The sequence below is a fragment of the Hippocampus zosterae genome, chromosome 4 (assembly GCF_025434085.1).
Source record: "Hippocampus zosterae strain Florida chromosome 4, ASM2543408v3, whole genome shotgun sequence".
NCBI classification, from domain to species: Eukaryota; Metazoa; Chordata; class Actinopteri; order Syngnathiformes; family Syngnathidae; genus Hippocampus; species Hippocampus zosterae.
The window spans coordinates 6,299,538-6,315,016 of NC_067454.1; the positions used below are offsets into that span (position 1 = coordinate 6,299,538).

The window sequence follows — 15,479 nt, forward strand, 5'->3', positions numbered from 1 at the left end:
ATGAAGTGGATCTCTCACTCCATTCATGGTCTCCAGAGGGTTCAGTCAGGTCACTTGGTGTCTGCAACATTACGGTGTCAAAATATTCAGATTCTTCATTCTGACCAGTTAAGAAATGAATAAACATTAATTATCATTGAACATTGCTCACAGGAGAGTTTGGGATGAATATACCACACTATAGAAAGTTAACACTGTTCAGTTCTGTGGAACAGCAATATGGGGACATTCGAACACAGGCTCTCCAGAGTTAGGTTAAGGCAAAAGTCATGTCACCTGAAACACACTCGGGTTTTTCAGGTCTAAAGAAATATGAGGACATGACGACTGAACTCATGGAGAGTCCATGTTTCTGATTTATAACTTCTCCTGTGTTTGTCAAAGAAAGCTGAAAACTCAAACCTAGTATATCATGTTAAGAAGTAGTAACCTGTTGTAAGGATGAAGTGGATCTCTCACTCCATTCTTGGTTTCCAGAGGTTTCAGTCAGGTCACTTGGTGTCTGCAACATAACATTACGGTGTCAAAATATTCAGATTCTTCATTCTGACCAGTTAAGAAATGAATAAACATTAATTATCATTGAACATTGCTCACGGGAGAGTTTGGGATGAATTTACCACACTATAGAAAGTTAACACTGTTCAGTTCTGTGGAACAACAATATGGGGACATTCGAACACAGGCTCTCCAGAGTTAGGTTAAGACAAAAGTCATGTCACCTGAAACACACTCAGGTTTTTCAGGTCTAAAGAAATATGAGGACATGACGACTGAACTCATGGAGAGTCCATGTTTCTGATTTATAACTTCTCCTGTGTTTGTCAAAGAAAGCTGAAAACTCAAACCTAGTATATCATGTTAAGAAGTAGTAACCTGTTGTAAGGATGAAGTGGATCTCTCACTCCATTCTTGGTTTCCAGAGGGTTCAGTCAGGTACCTGTCACTTGATGTCTGCAACATAACAACATTACGGTGTCAAAAGTTTCAGCATTCTTCATTCTGACCAGTTAAGAAATGAATAAACATTAATTATCATTGAACATTGCTCACAGGAGAGTTTGGGATGAATATACCACACTATAGAAAGTTAACACTGTTCAGTTCTGTGGAACAGCAATATGGGGACATTCGAACACAGGCTCTCCAGAGTTAGGTTAAGACAAAAGTCATGTCACCTGAAACACACTCAGGTTTTTCAGGTCTGAAGAAATATGAGGACATGACGACTGAAATCATGGAGAGTCCATGTTTCTGATTTATAACTTCTCCTGTGTTTGTCAAAGAACATTGAAAATTCAAACCTAGTATATCATGATAAGAAGTAGTAACCTGTTGTAAGGATGAAGTGGATCTCTCACTCCATTCTTGGTTTCCAGAGGGTTCAGTCAGGTATCTGTCACTTGATGTCTGCAACATAACAACATTACGGTGTCAAAAGTTTCAGCATTCTTCATTCTGACCAGTTAATAAATGAATAAACATTAATTATCATTGAACATTGCTCACAGGAGAGTTTGGGATGAATATACCACACTATAGAAAGTTAACACTGTTCAGTTCTGTGGAACAGCAATATGGGGACATTCGAACAAAGGCTCTCCAGAGTTAGGTTAAGACAAAAGTCATGTCACCTGAAACACACTCAGGTTTTTCAGGTCTGAAGAACTATGAGGACATGACGACTGAAATCATGGAGAGTCCATGTTTCTGACTTATAACTTCTCCTGTGTTTGTCAAAGAAAGCTGAAAACTCAAACCTAGTATATCATGATAAGAAGTAGTAACCTGTTGTAAGGATGAAGTGGATCTCTCACTCCATTCTTGGTTTCCAGAGGGTTCAGTCAGGTACCTGTCACTTGATGTCTGCAACATAACAACATTACGGTGTCAAAAGTTTCAGCATTCTTCATTCTGACCAGTTAAGAAATGAATAAACATTATTTCTCATTGAACATTGCTCACAGGAGAGTTTGGGAATAATGTACCACACTATAGTAAGTAAACACTGTTCAGCTCTGAGTAACAGCAATATGGGGACATTCGAACACAGGCTCTCCAGAGTTAGGTTAAGGCAAAAGTCATGTCACCTGAAACACACTCGGGTTTTTCAGGTCTAAAGAAATATGAGGACATGACGACTGAACTCATGGAGAGTCCATGTTTCTGATTTATAACTTCTCCTGTGTTTGTCAAAGAAAGCTGAAAACTCAAACCTAGTATATCATGACAAGAAGTAGTAACCTGTTGTAAGGATGAAGTGTATCTATCATTCCATTCATGGTCTCCAGAGGGTTAAGTCAGGTCACTTGGTGTCTGCAACATAACATTACGGTGTCAAAATATTCAGCATTCTTCATTTTGACCAGTTAAGAAATGAATAAATATTAATTATCATTGAACATTGCTCACGGGAGAGTTTGGGATGAATATACCACACTATAGAAAGTTAACACTGTTCGGTTCTGTGGAACAGCAATATGGGGACATTCGAACACAGGCTCTCCAGCGTTAGGTTAAGACAAAAGTCATGTCACCTGAAACACACTCGGGTTTTTCAGGTCTGAAGAAATATGAGGACATGACGACTGAAATCATGGAGAGTCTATGTTTCTGACTTATAACTTCTCCTGTGTTTGTCAAAGAAAGCTGAAAACTCAAACCTAGTACATCATGATAAGAAGTAGTAACCTGTTGTAAGAATGAAGTGGATCTCTCACTCCATTCATGGTCTCCAGAGGGTTCAGTCAGGTCACTTGGTGTCTGCAACATAACATTACGGTGTCAAAATATTCAGATTCTCCATTCTGACCAGTTAAGAAATGAATAAACATTAATTATCATTGAACATTGCTCACGGGAGAGTTTGGGATGAATATACCACACTATAGAAAGTTAACACTGTTCAGTTCTGTGGAACAGCAATATGGGGACATTCGAACACAGGCTCTCCAGAGTTAGGTTAAGGCAAAAGTCATGTCACCTGAAACACACTCAGGTTTTTCAGGTCTGAAGAAATATGAGGACATGACGACTGAAATCATGGAGAGTCTATGTTTCTGACTTATAACTTCTCCTGTGTTTGTCAAAGAAAGCTGAAAACTCAAACCTAGTATATCATGATAAGAAGTAGTAACCTGTTGTAAGAATGAAGTGGATCTCTCACTCCATTCATGGTCTCCAGAGGGTTTAGTCAGGTCACTTGGTGTCTGCAACATAACATTACGGTGTCAAAATATTCAGCATTCTTCATTCTGACCAGTTAAGAAATGAATAAACATTAATTATCATTGAACATTGCTCACGGGAGAGTTTGGGATGTATATACCACACTATAGAAAGTTAACACTGTTCAGTTCTGTGGAACAGCAATATGGGGACATTCGAACACAGGCTCTCCAGAGTTAGGTTAAGGCAAAAGTCATGTCACCTGAAACACACTCGGGTTTTTCAGGTCTAAAGAAATATGAGGACATGACGACTGAAATCATGGAGAGTCCATGTTTCTGATTTATAACTTCTCCTGTGTTTGTCAAAGAACATTGAAAATTCAAACCTAGTATATCATGATAAGAAGTAGTAACCTGTTGTAAGGATGAAGTGGATCTCTCACTCCATTCTTGGTTTCCAGAGGGTTCAGTCAGGTACCTGTCACTTGATGTCTGCAACATAACAACATTACGGTGTCAAAAGTTTCAGCATTCTTCATTCTGACCAGTTAAGAAATGAATAAACATTATTTCTCATTGAACATTGCTCACAGGAGAGTTTGGGAATAATGTACCACACTATAGAAAGTTAACACTGTTCTGCTCTGTGGAACAGCAATATGGGGACATTTAGACACAGGCTCTCCAGAGTTAGGTTAAGACAAAAGTCATGTCACCTGAAACGCACTCGGGTTTTTCAGGTCTAAAGAAATATGAGGACATGACGACTGAAATCATGGAGAGTCCATGTTTCTGATTTATAACTTCTCCTGTGTTTGTCAAAGAAAGCTGAAAACTCAAACCTAATATATTATGATAAGACATAGTAACCTGTTTAAGGAAGAAGTGGATCTTCCACTCCTTTCTTGATCTTCAGAAGGTTTCATCAGGATCGGAACACTTAATGTCTGCAACATAGCAACAGTGCAGTGTCAGAAATATTCAAATTTATTCATCCTGATTAGTTAATAAATGAATAAACATTGTTTTTCATTGAACATCGCTCACAGGAGGGTTTGGGATTAATATAAGACACTATAGAAAGTTAACTCTGTTCAGCTCTGTGTAACAGCAATATGGGGACATTCGAAAACAGGCTCTCCAGAATTAGGTCCAGACAAAAATCATGTCACCTGAAACACACTCCGGTTTTTCAGGTCTAAAGAAATATGAGGACATGACGACTGAAATCATGGAGAGTCCATGTTTCTGATTTATAACTTCTCCTGTGTTTGTCAAAGAAAGCTGAAAACTCAAACCTAGTATATCATGATAAGAAGTAGTAACCTGTTGTAAGGATGAAGTGGATCTCTCACTCCCTTCTTGGTCTCCAGAAGGTTCAGTCAAGATCCCGTCACTTGGTGTCTGCAACATAACACCATTACGGTGTCAAAATATTCAGCGTTCTTCATTCTGACCAGTTAAGAAATCAATAAACATTATTTCTCATTGAACATCTCTCACAGGAGGGTTTGGGATTAATATACCACACTATAGAAAGTTAACACTGTTCAGTTCTGTGGAACAGCAATATGGGGACATTCGAACATAGGCTCTCCAGAGTTAGGTTAAGGCAAAAGTCATGTCACCTGAAACACACTCGGGTTTTTCAGGTCTAAAGAAATATGAGGACATGACGACTGAAATCATGGAGAGTCCATGTTTCTGATTTATAACTTCTCCTGTGTTTGTCAAAGAACATTGAAAATTCAAACCTAGTATATCATGATAAGAAGTAGTAACCTGTTGTAAGGATGAAGTGGATCTCTCACTCCCTTCTTGGTCTCCAGAAGGTTCAGTCAAGATCCCGTCACTTGGTGTCTGCAACATAACACCATTACGGTGTCAAAATATTCAGCGTTCTTCATTCTGACCAGTTAAGAAATCAATAAACATTATTTCTCATTGAACATCTCTCACAGGAGGGTTTGGGATTAATATACCACACTATAGAAAGTTAACACTGTTCAGTTCTGTGGAACAGCAATATGGGGACATTCGAACATAGGCTCTCCAGAGTTAGGTTAAGGCAAAAGTCATGTCACCTGAAACACACTCGGGTTTTTCAGGTCTAAAGAAATATGAGGACATGACGACTGAAATCATGGAGAGTCCATGTTTCTGATTTATAACTTCTCCTGTGTTTGTCAAAGAACATTGAAAATTCAAACCTAGTATATCATGATAAGAAGTAGTAACCTGTTGTAAGGATGAAGTGGATCTCTCACTCCATTCTTGGTTTCCAGAGGGTTCAGTCAGGTACCTGTCACTTGATGTCTGCAACATAACAACATTACGGTGTCAAAAGTTTCAGCATTCTTCATTCTGACCAGTTAAGAAATGAATAAACATTATTTCTCATTGAACATTGCTCACAGGAGAGTTTGGGAATAATGTACCACACTATAGAAAGTTAACACTGTTCTGCTCTGTGGAACAGCAATATGGGGACATTTAGACACAGGCTCTCCAGAGTTAGGTTAAGACAAAAGTCATGTCACCTGAAACGCACTCGGGTTTTTCAGGTCTAAAGAAATATGAGGACATGACGACTGAAATCATGGAGAGTCCATGTTTCTGATTTATAACTTCTCCTGTGTTTGTCAAAGAAAGCTGAAAACTCAAACCTAATATATTATGATAAGACATAGTAACCTGTTTAAGGAAGAAGTGGATCTTCCACTCCTTTCTTGATCTTCAGAAGGTTTCATCAGGATCGGAACACTTAATGTCTGCAACATAGCAACAGTGCAGTGTCAGAAATATTCAAATTTATTCATCCTGATTAGTTAATAAATGAATAAACATTGTTTTTCATTGAACATCGCTCACAGGAGGGTTTGGGATTAATATAAGACACTATAGAAAGTTAACTCTGTTCAGCTCTGTGTAACAGCAATATGGGGACATTCGAAAACAGGCTCTCCAGAATTAGGTCCAGACAAAAATCATGTCACCTGAAACACACTCCGGTTTTTCAGGTCTAAAGAAATATGAGGACATGACGACTGAAATCATGGAGAGTCCATGTTTCTGATTTATAACTTCTCCTGTGTTTGTCAAAGAAAGCTGAAAACTCAAACCTAGTATATCATGATAAGAAGTAGTAACCTGTTGTAAGGATGAAGTGGATCTCTCACTCCCTTCTTGGTCTCCAGAAGGTTCAGTCAAGATCCCGTCACTTGGTGTCTGCAACATAACACCATTACGGTGTCAAAATATTCAGCGTTCTTCATTCTGACCAGTTAAGAAATCAATAAACATTATTTCTCATTGAACATCTCTCACAGGAGGGTTTGGGATTAATATACCACACTATAGAAAGTTAACACTGTTCAGTTCTGTGGAACAGCAATATGGGGACATTCGAACATAGGCTCTCCAGAGTTAGGTTAAGGCAAAAGTCATGTCACCTGAAACACACTCGGGTTTTTCAGGTCTAAAGAAATATGAGGACATGACGACTGAAATCATGGAGAGTCCATGTTTCTGATTTATAACTTCTCCTGTGTTTGTCAAAGAACATTGAAAATTCAAACCTAGTATATCATGATAAGAAGTAGTAACCTGTTGTAAGGATGAAGTGGATCTCTCACTCCCTTCTTGGTCTCCAGAAGGTTCAGTCAAGATCCCGTCACTTGGTGTCTGCAACATAACACCATTACGGTGTCAAAATATTCAGCGTTCTTCATTCTGACCAGTTAAGAAATCAATAAACATTATTTCTCATTGAACATCTCTCACAGGAGGGTTTGGGATTAATATACCACACTATAGAAAGTTAACACTGTTCAGTTCTGTGGAACAGCAATATGGGGACATTCGAACATAGGCTCTCCAGAGTTAGGTTAAGGCAAAAGTCATGTCACCTGAAACACACTCGGGTTTTTCAGGTCTAAAGAAATATGAGGACATGACGACTGAAATCATGGAGAGTCCATGTTTCTGATTTATAACTTCTCCTGTGTTTGTCAAAGAACATTGAAAATTCAAACCTAGTATATCATGATAAGAAGTAGTAACCTGTTGTAAGGATGAAGTGGATCTCTCACTCCATTCTTGGTTTCCAGAGGGTTCAGTCAGGTACCTGTCACTTGATGTCTGCAACATAACAACATTACGGTGTCAAAAGTTTCAGCATTCTTCATTCTGACCAGTTAAGAAATGAATAAACATTATTTCTCATTGAACATTGCTCACAGGAGAGTTTGGGAATAATGTACCACACTATAGAAAGTTAACACTGTTCTGCTCTGTGGAACAGCAATATGGGGACATTTAGACACAGGCTCTCCAGAGTTAGGTTAAGACAAAAGTCATGTCACCTGAAACGCACTCGGGTTTTTCAGGTCTAAAGAAATATGAGGACATGACGACTGAAATCATGGAGAGTCCATGTTTCTGATTTATAACTTCTCCTGTGTTTGTCAAAGAAAGCTGAAAACTCAAACCTAATATATTATGATAAGACATAGTAACCTGTTTAAGGAAGAAGTGGATCTTCCACTCCTTTCTTGATCTTCAGAAGGTTTCATCAGGATCGGAACACTTAATGTCTGCAACATAGCAACAGTGCAGTGTCAGAAATATTCAAATTTATTCATCCTGATTAGTTAATAAATGAATAAACATTGTTTTTCATTGAACATCGCTCACAGGAGGGTTTGGGATTAATATAAGACACTATAGAAAGTTAACTCTGTTCAGCTCTGTGTAACAGCAATATGGGGACATTCGAAAACAGGCTCTCCAGAATTAGGTCCAGACAAAAATCATGTCACCTGAAACACACTCCGGTTTTTCAGGTCTAAAGAAATATGAGGACATGACGACTGAAATCATGGAGAGTCCATGTTTCTGATTTATAACTTCTCCTGTGTTTGTCAAAGAAAGCTGAAAACTCAAACCTAGTATATCATGATAAGAAGTAGTAACCTGTTGTAAGGATGAAGTGGATCTCTCACTCCCTTCTTGGTCTCCAGAAGGTTCAGTCAAGATCCCGTCACTTGGTGTCTGCAACATAACACCATTACGGTGTCAAAATATTCAGCGTTCTTCATTCTGACCAGTTAAGAAATCAATAAACATTATTTCTCATTGAACATCTCTCACAGGAGGGTTTGGGATTAATATACCACACTATAGAAAGTTAACACTGTTCAGTTCTGTGGAACAGCAATATGGGGACATTCGAACATAGGCTCTCCAGAGTTAGGTTAAGGCAAAAGTCATGTCACCTGAAACACACTCGGGTTTTTCAGGTCTAAAGAAATATGAGGACATGACGACTGAAATCATGGAGAGTCCATGTTTCTGATTTATAACTTCTCCTGTGTTTGTCAAAGAACATTGAAAATTCAAACCTAGTATATCATGATAAGAAGTAGTAACCTGTTGTAAGGATGAAGTGGATCTCTCACTCCATTCTTGGTTTCCAGAGGGTTCAGTCAGGTACCTGTCACTTGATGTCTGCAACATAACAACATTACGGTGTCAAAAGTTTCAGCATTCTTCATTCTGACCAGTTAAGAAATGAATAAACATTATTTCTCATTGAACATTGCTCACAGGAGAGTTTGGGAATAATGTACCACACTATAGAAAGTTAACACTGTTCTGCTCTGTGGAACAGCAATATGGGGACATTTAGACACAGGCTCTCCAGAGTTAGGTTAAGACAAAAGTCATGTCACCTGAAAGGCACTCGGGTTTTTCAGGTCTAAAGAAATATGAGGACATGACGACTGAAATCATGGAGAGTCCATGTTTCTGATTTATAACTTCTCCTGTGTTTGTCAAAGAAAGCTGAAAACTCAAACCTAATATATTATGATAAGACATAGTAACCTGTTTAAGGAAGAAGTGGATCTTCCACTCCTTTCTTGATCTTCAGAAGGTTTCATCAGGATCGGAACACTTAATGTCTGCAACATAGCAACAGTGCAGTGTCAGAAATATTCAAATTTATTCATCCTGATTAGTTAATAAATGAATAAACATTGTTTTTCATTGAACATCGCTCACAGGAGGGTTTGGGATTAATATAAGACACTATAGAAAGTTAACTCTGTTCAGCTCTGTGTAACAGCAATATGGGGACATTCGAAAACAGGCTCTCCAGAATTAGGTCCAGACAAAAATCATGTCACCTGAAACACACTCCGGTTTTTCAGGTCTAAAGAAATATGAGGACATGACGACTGAAATCATGGAGAGTCCATGTTTCTGATTTATAACTTCTCCTGTGTTTGTCAAAGAAAGCTGAAAACTCAAACCTAGTATATCATGATAAGAAGTAGTAACCTGTTGTAAGGATGAAGTGGATCTCTCACTCCCTTCTTGGTCTCCAGAAGGTTCAGTCAAGATCCCGTCACTTGGTGTCTGCAACATAACACCATTACGGTGTCAAAATATTCAGCGTTCTTCATTCTGACCAGTTAAGAAATCAATAAACATTATTTCTCATTGAACATCTCTCACAGGAGGGTTTGGGATTAATATACCACACTATAGAAAGTTAACACTGTTCGGCTCTGTGGAACATCAATATGGGGACATTCGAACACAGGCTCTCCAGTGTTAGGTCCAGACAAAAGTCATTTCACCTGATCACACTCAGGTTTTTCAGCAAAATTACAGTATCAGAAATATTCTAAAAAGTATTCTACAGTAACTGAAGAAGTATGAAGGCATGACTGAAATCATGAAAATCAACATTATAGCAACCACAGAGTGTCAGAAATATGTCGTAGTTACATGACTTTTGAATAAATTAAACTTCATACACAGCACAAGCCGGCTCTTTATGGTAGTTACCACTGTACAGCTCTTATAGCTAACAATTTCAGGACAACAGACATGATTGAGTTCAAATAATAAAGACAACACCCGAAACATACTCTTTCAGACTAAAACAATGTAATGACTGAAAAATAATTCCGGTGACCATTCGTTGTTTTCAACTAAATAGAGACTTTTGATGGGCAGTACAAATTGCTGATAAAAATGTGGATTTGTCAAACAGCTACCACAGCCTTCTTCAATCAGGTGAAATAAGCATTATGAAGGAAGTTTAAAGGCATCTAATTTTCCTCGACTATTACGGATAGTATGCGTTTTTATGAATTGTGATATTTGGTGAAGCACAATATTTTAACAGAAGCCTAATAATTTCTATTTCTATTTTTTCATTCCAAGATATTCCTAGTTCTACATGGCAATACAATATCCTCAATAATTGAATGATAATGGCTGCTAAACATTTTCTTCAAAAGTACTTCAATTATTTTTGCTCCTATATGATCAATGGCATAAAAAAACATGCTGTTGTTTATTGTGACATTTTTGGGGTAAATACAATGTATGAATAAAATCTGTCACTGTGACAGGCTTTGGTTGCAGCTCTTGTCATGTGCTTGCGGTAGCCATAAGAATTAGATAGCAGGTAGATTGATAGCATACCTTTATAATCATTGATCCACTGGGCTTTCAAACAAGGCTTGTTGACTCCAGATAAAAGGAGCAGCCTCAGATTCAGGGCTCAGTCTGGTTCTTCTTTCTGACATTATCACCACCAGTAAACATCTACAATGGAAAGTGAGAAGAAGTCAGCCAGACAACCAAGCACAATATTATGGCAGCACTTATTTTGGCTCAGAAAGTACTGAGCCAAAGTAATATTATTTTCTTCCTCCAAAATACAAAAATTCATTTCATCAAACATTTGCTGGTCAGACTAATAGATTCGGGCAAACCATTTGTCAGGCAGATAACAATGTAAAATTAAAATAGAGTAACACAATATTGTCTTGACCAAATGTACCAACAAAGCTGAATTCTGCTATAATTTCATTGCAAACGTTTGTTTGTTTTTTCATTGAAACGGTGTACAATTGAATCAGCACAAGAATAAACAGTGTAAATACACCGGGCTTAGCGTAAATGCTAGAAGTGCCTGGCCCACTTTCATTAGGCTACCTGTACTAACTAATTTAAATTAACTGCAATCGAATAAAACAAATACTGCACTGAAATAAACATATGGCACCAAAACCAAGTTCCACAGACTGTGTTGTTAAAGATTTAGAAAAGTTTTCCAGAACCTTGCCTGCAGGACATGTCCACATTACTTTTACTGGAAGCTTATTAGCATGCTAACGATCGAGCTAGCTAGCTAGCTAGCTGTCTTATTGAATGATATTACCTTTGGTGGGCACTGTTAAACACGGTTATATTGAACAACTTCTATGTTACGGTAAGATAAACGAAAAGGAATTGCTTACCCGATGGTCATCCACGCGAGAGTAGGATTGTCTGGCTGCTTCACATGTTGGATTTTGTGTGACTGCTAATTGATGTGACTTATCAGGACGAGGGCGGGGAAAATGTGTGAGTCAGTCCGAAAAAGATGACTTTTGAGGTCCTGCACAATGACGTCACTGAAAGTGTGTTAAAAGTGTGTTAAGTACCGAAGTTGGCCACTAGTTTTCCAAATGAAAAGTGAGTCGAAAGTTAAACACACTTAAACACACAATTTCTGAAAATGGTACTCTTTCAGGACATCACTTATTTTTGGTGTGGGAGTATCCTCGTGAGCTCTAGAGTAGTGTAGACTGCGTGGAAATATGAGGACGCGAAAAATGTCCTCATTTTTCCACAGGTCCTCATTGTGAAGGTGTGTTATCATAAAATTGTCCTGAGATGTCATGAATACAAACGCACACACACACACACACACACACACACACACACACACACACACACACACACACACACACACACACACACACACGTGACGGTAACAGTGATGAGCAACAAAAGTCACTGTTAAAATGTATAACCCCGACCCCCAAATATCTCATATTGATAAGCCATTGAAGTCATTGTAATTATTATTATCGTTTTGGATCACCACTAAGGTGGACGACGAGTTAGCACGTTGGCCTCACAATACAGAGGTGCAGGGGTTCGATTCTGGAGTTTGAATGTTCTCCCCGTGCCCGAGTGGGTTTTCTGCGGGTACTCCGCTTTCCTCCCACATTCCAAAAAACATCCATGGCAAATGAACGGAACACTTGAAATCATTCCTTGATGTGATTATGAGCGCGAAATGCTCGTTGCTCGTCTCTGTGTGCCCTGCGACACTTAAGTCATTTACAGTCATTGAAGGGGGAACGAGAATTTTTCATCCCAACCCGGCTGAAATTTCATCAGGGAGGAACCCTCAGGTGGCATGTTGAACAACACATTTTTGTTGATTTGTTTGTCAACAATATTCAATGAATCAAGGACTATGCATACACTTTCAAGGCCAATTGTATGTTGGCTTAAGCATGATTATTTCCGGGGGACTGGGATGGAGAGCATAATGCACAGAAAATAAAAGACGCTGGCCTGAAAACTCCAATCTTGACCAAGGCTTGAATGTCTGTTTTTTAACCAAACTGCAGGACAGAAACCTAACATTTCCTGACCCTTGAGACAGATTTCAAATTCTCATCTTCAACACAAATGCAGACTTGAAACCCTAATTTGAAAGAATACTGCAGCCTTGAAACTCCAAGCTTGAAACCCTTAACGCAGGCTTTAAAAACGTAACGTTAAACCTCGACACTGGCTTTTACTGAAGACAATCAGATTCTCCCATTGACTTCTCCATCTTCAAGGAGACAAAATAAAAACATCCAAGAAGAGATTACGGCCATTGCAGCAATGCGGAGATTGTGGAGCATACCGGTCAATCAAAAATGGACTCCGCTGACACAAAGCTGTGTCCCAATACTTTTGAACAACTCTGAAGAATTCAGTGAGGCTGTCATGCACAAGCATGTGTATATATTTGGTCTCCATGGCAACGGGTTAAAATGAGACAAAAGTCATGGTTAGCGCATTGAGTTGCAGGATGCAAATCATTCATCAACACGGGCTCCCGTGGAGTTCTCGCCAATCCATCCGTCCATTCACGGAACAATTTATGCTAATGCAGCCATTTTAGGAATGCCTCGCATTCAAAACGACGACCGAAGCCATCTCGCGTGTGCGCCGCGTAATCCGTATATAAACACGGGACAAGGAAGACGAGAAGCCCGATCGGGTCCCGGCAGCCAGATGGATGTTGTTACCATGACATCTAGCATCACTGCTTGATTGATGGCCAGAGGCAAAAGCAGGTCTCATAGCAACAAGACACACATCTACATAACATGTAGACACCCCGATGGAAGGATATTAGATGGATAGATAGATGTCTTGCTTAGATTTTTTTTGGGGGGGGGGGGGTCACCTTTTTGGGGTGAGGCAGGCCACAGATGTTTCAGCATGCCAACAGCTGACGGCAGCATGTTTTGCTTATTTACACCCGGTTATGTCGACCGTCACTTTACACGGGGCAACCTTTTGAATTAATTGCTCGAAAATCTTCAATTCAGGTCGACCTTTCTGAGCTCTGTTACTCGATTACACATCTTGATGTGGGTAATAACTTGTTGGAGTCTGCATTCAAATCCATGTGCGTGGAAATCACTGGAGTCGCGCCTTTCTATACAATAGAAAGCAATTAAGTAAGTGGGTGGCTTTAGTGAAATCTTGATTTAAAATGGAGCTTTATTAAAAATAAAAAAATAAAAGAGTTACAATTGTGGTGGCGTGCTTAACCTGGCGGGTGGCACAGATACGATAAGGAATTTAATCCCGAAGGCAAGCACTGATTAGCTTATCCCGTCAGTTGCGGCGGAATAAAAATGGCTGCTGTCGTCGAGGGGAAAGAAAAATCCGAATTAGGCGCTTCAACTTCTTGACAGAATTTTGTTGATTGTATTTTTGATGGGGAATGTTCAAGCGTGGCAGCTGAATAATAAGAATTTATAAACAGTGGGCGTGAAGAAGGTAGCATGACATCATCACGTCACTCAAGCTTTAAATTTGTTCCAAGTGTTGACCAATTTTGGCTTGGTTGATAAATTTTGATGTTATCTCATTCTGTTGCCGCTTTCCCCTCCCCCAGGCTGGAATTAGGCATTACAACAACAGAGCCATGTCTCAGAAGACATATAGTAATTGATGTTAATTCTCTATTATATTGCTGTGTTTTGTGTTGAGTAGCTGAAGGGTCCTCGGAAAGATGTGTGGAGCTCATTCGCGGTACTTACTTTCACGTTATAGCCTTTCTGCTTTTGTGATAAAGATATCAAACAGAAATAATCCAGGCAACACAGACTTGAGGAGCCACGCCCGATCATTGCTGTGTTTGCGCATGCGTTGATTGTTCGATGCTGAACTTCATTTACGACAGGCACATTGTTAGACAGCTTAGGGGTCCTCGGAATGACATGTTGAATTCATTCGCGGCGACTATAGGTTTTTTTTTTCTGGTAATATCTCATTTCATAATCTCTGCTATGTATTAGTGTTTAGTATTTTTTAGTTTTGTTCGTGTCTGGTAATATTAACATTTGCCTCATCCTGTAATGTTTCCATTTGTAAGTTTTGTTTTTGTGGTTTTGTTATTTTCTAAAATTGACTTGTCTTTTTGGGGAGCGTTTTGTAATCTTGTGACTTTGTCTTTGTTTTCATTGGTTTTATGGTTTGAGCAAAACACACACAAAAATTACAGTAGTGTCATGTTAGCATCTGGCAGCAAACAGGCTATGAAGTGGCCACCTTGCTCCCACCACAGCGGCTCAATCCCCAGCGCGGAATGAATCAACACGACAACAAAAGGTTCGCATGGAATGGTGGAGGACAAGGAGAATTTTTAGACACATACGCACACAAAGGCGCACACACGCAGTTTAAGTGCTTTTCATCTTGACAGGGAAATGGAGACTTCCGCTCGCGTTCCTTTTCAGTGCACTTCATTTCCCTGCTGTGCGCCTTCCCACCAATTTTCTTCCCTCTGAGGATCCACCTGTAACCACGTCGCCTCTGACGAAAAGGTGTTGTGCCTTGAGGATCTGTGAACGCGTCACATGGAAATGTCCATGTAGAATTACAATATTAGTTATAATTCTATCGAAATCAAATGTGAAATGTAGATTAGTCTGGGAACACACTAAGTCAAACACGAATCAACATGATAGATGTGATGTTCTCCATTTCTAATCCACAGCAATAATTGGTCATTGGACTATTTCAACAATCCCCCCTCCCCAAACAGTGTGAAAGAATTGTTGCCGCTACGTCAAATATTAGTCAATTAAGCGCATTTATGAAAAACTTTTGTACACAGTCCGCTGGCCCCCATGAATTATGCATAAGGTATGAAGTGGAAGC

The 15,479-nt window shown here is 39.2% G+C and overlaps 1 protein-coding gene across 1 annotated transcript; it reads right to left on the reverse strand.

Annotated features, from left to right (window-relative positions):
• Positions 1-4,012: 4,012 nt before the first annotated feature.
• LOC127599863 (polysialoglycoprotein-like) lies at positions 4,013-9,778 on the reverse strand. Its single transcript, XM_052064077.1, has 7 exons — positions 9,513-9,778; positions 8,145-8,222; positions 6,777-6,854; positions 6,321-6,398; positions 4,953-5,030; positions 4,497-4,574; positions 4,013-4,117 (listed from the first exon to the last, which is right to left on the reverse strand). The coding sequence occupies exons 1-7, from the start codon at positions 9,597-9,599 to the stop codon at positions 4,013-4,015; spliced, it is 582 nt and encodes a 193-aa protein (XP_051920037.1). The 5' UTR covers positions 9,600-9,778.
• Positions 9,779-15,479: the final 5,701 nt, after the last annotated feature.

Coding starts and splice junctions, on each gene's coding strand:
- LOC127599863 (XM_052064077.1), bottom strand. CDS start 9,599: ATGTTGCAGACACCAAGTGACGGGATCTTGACTGAACCTTCTGGAGAC. Junction 4,575..4,952: donor CCACTTCATCCTTACAACAG/GTTACTACTTCT, acceptor GTTATGTTGCAG/ACACCAAGTGACGGGATCTT. Junction 4,118..4,496: donor CCACTTCATCCTTACAACAG/GTTACTACTTCT, acceptor GCTATGTTGCAG/ACATTAAGTGTTCCGATCCT.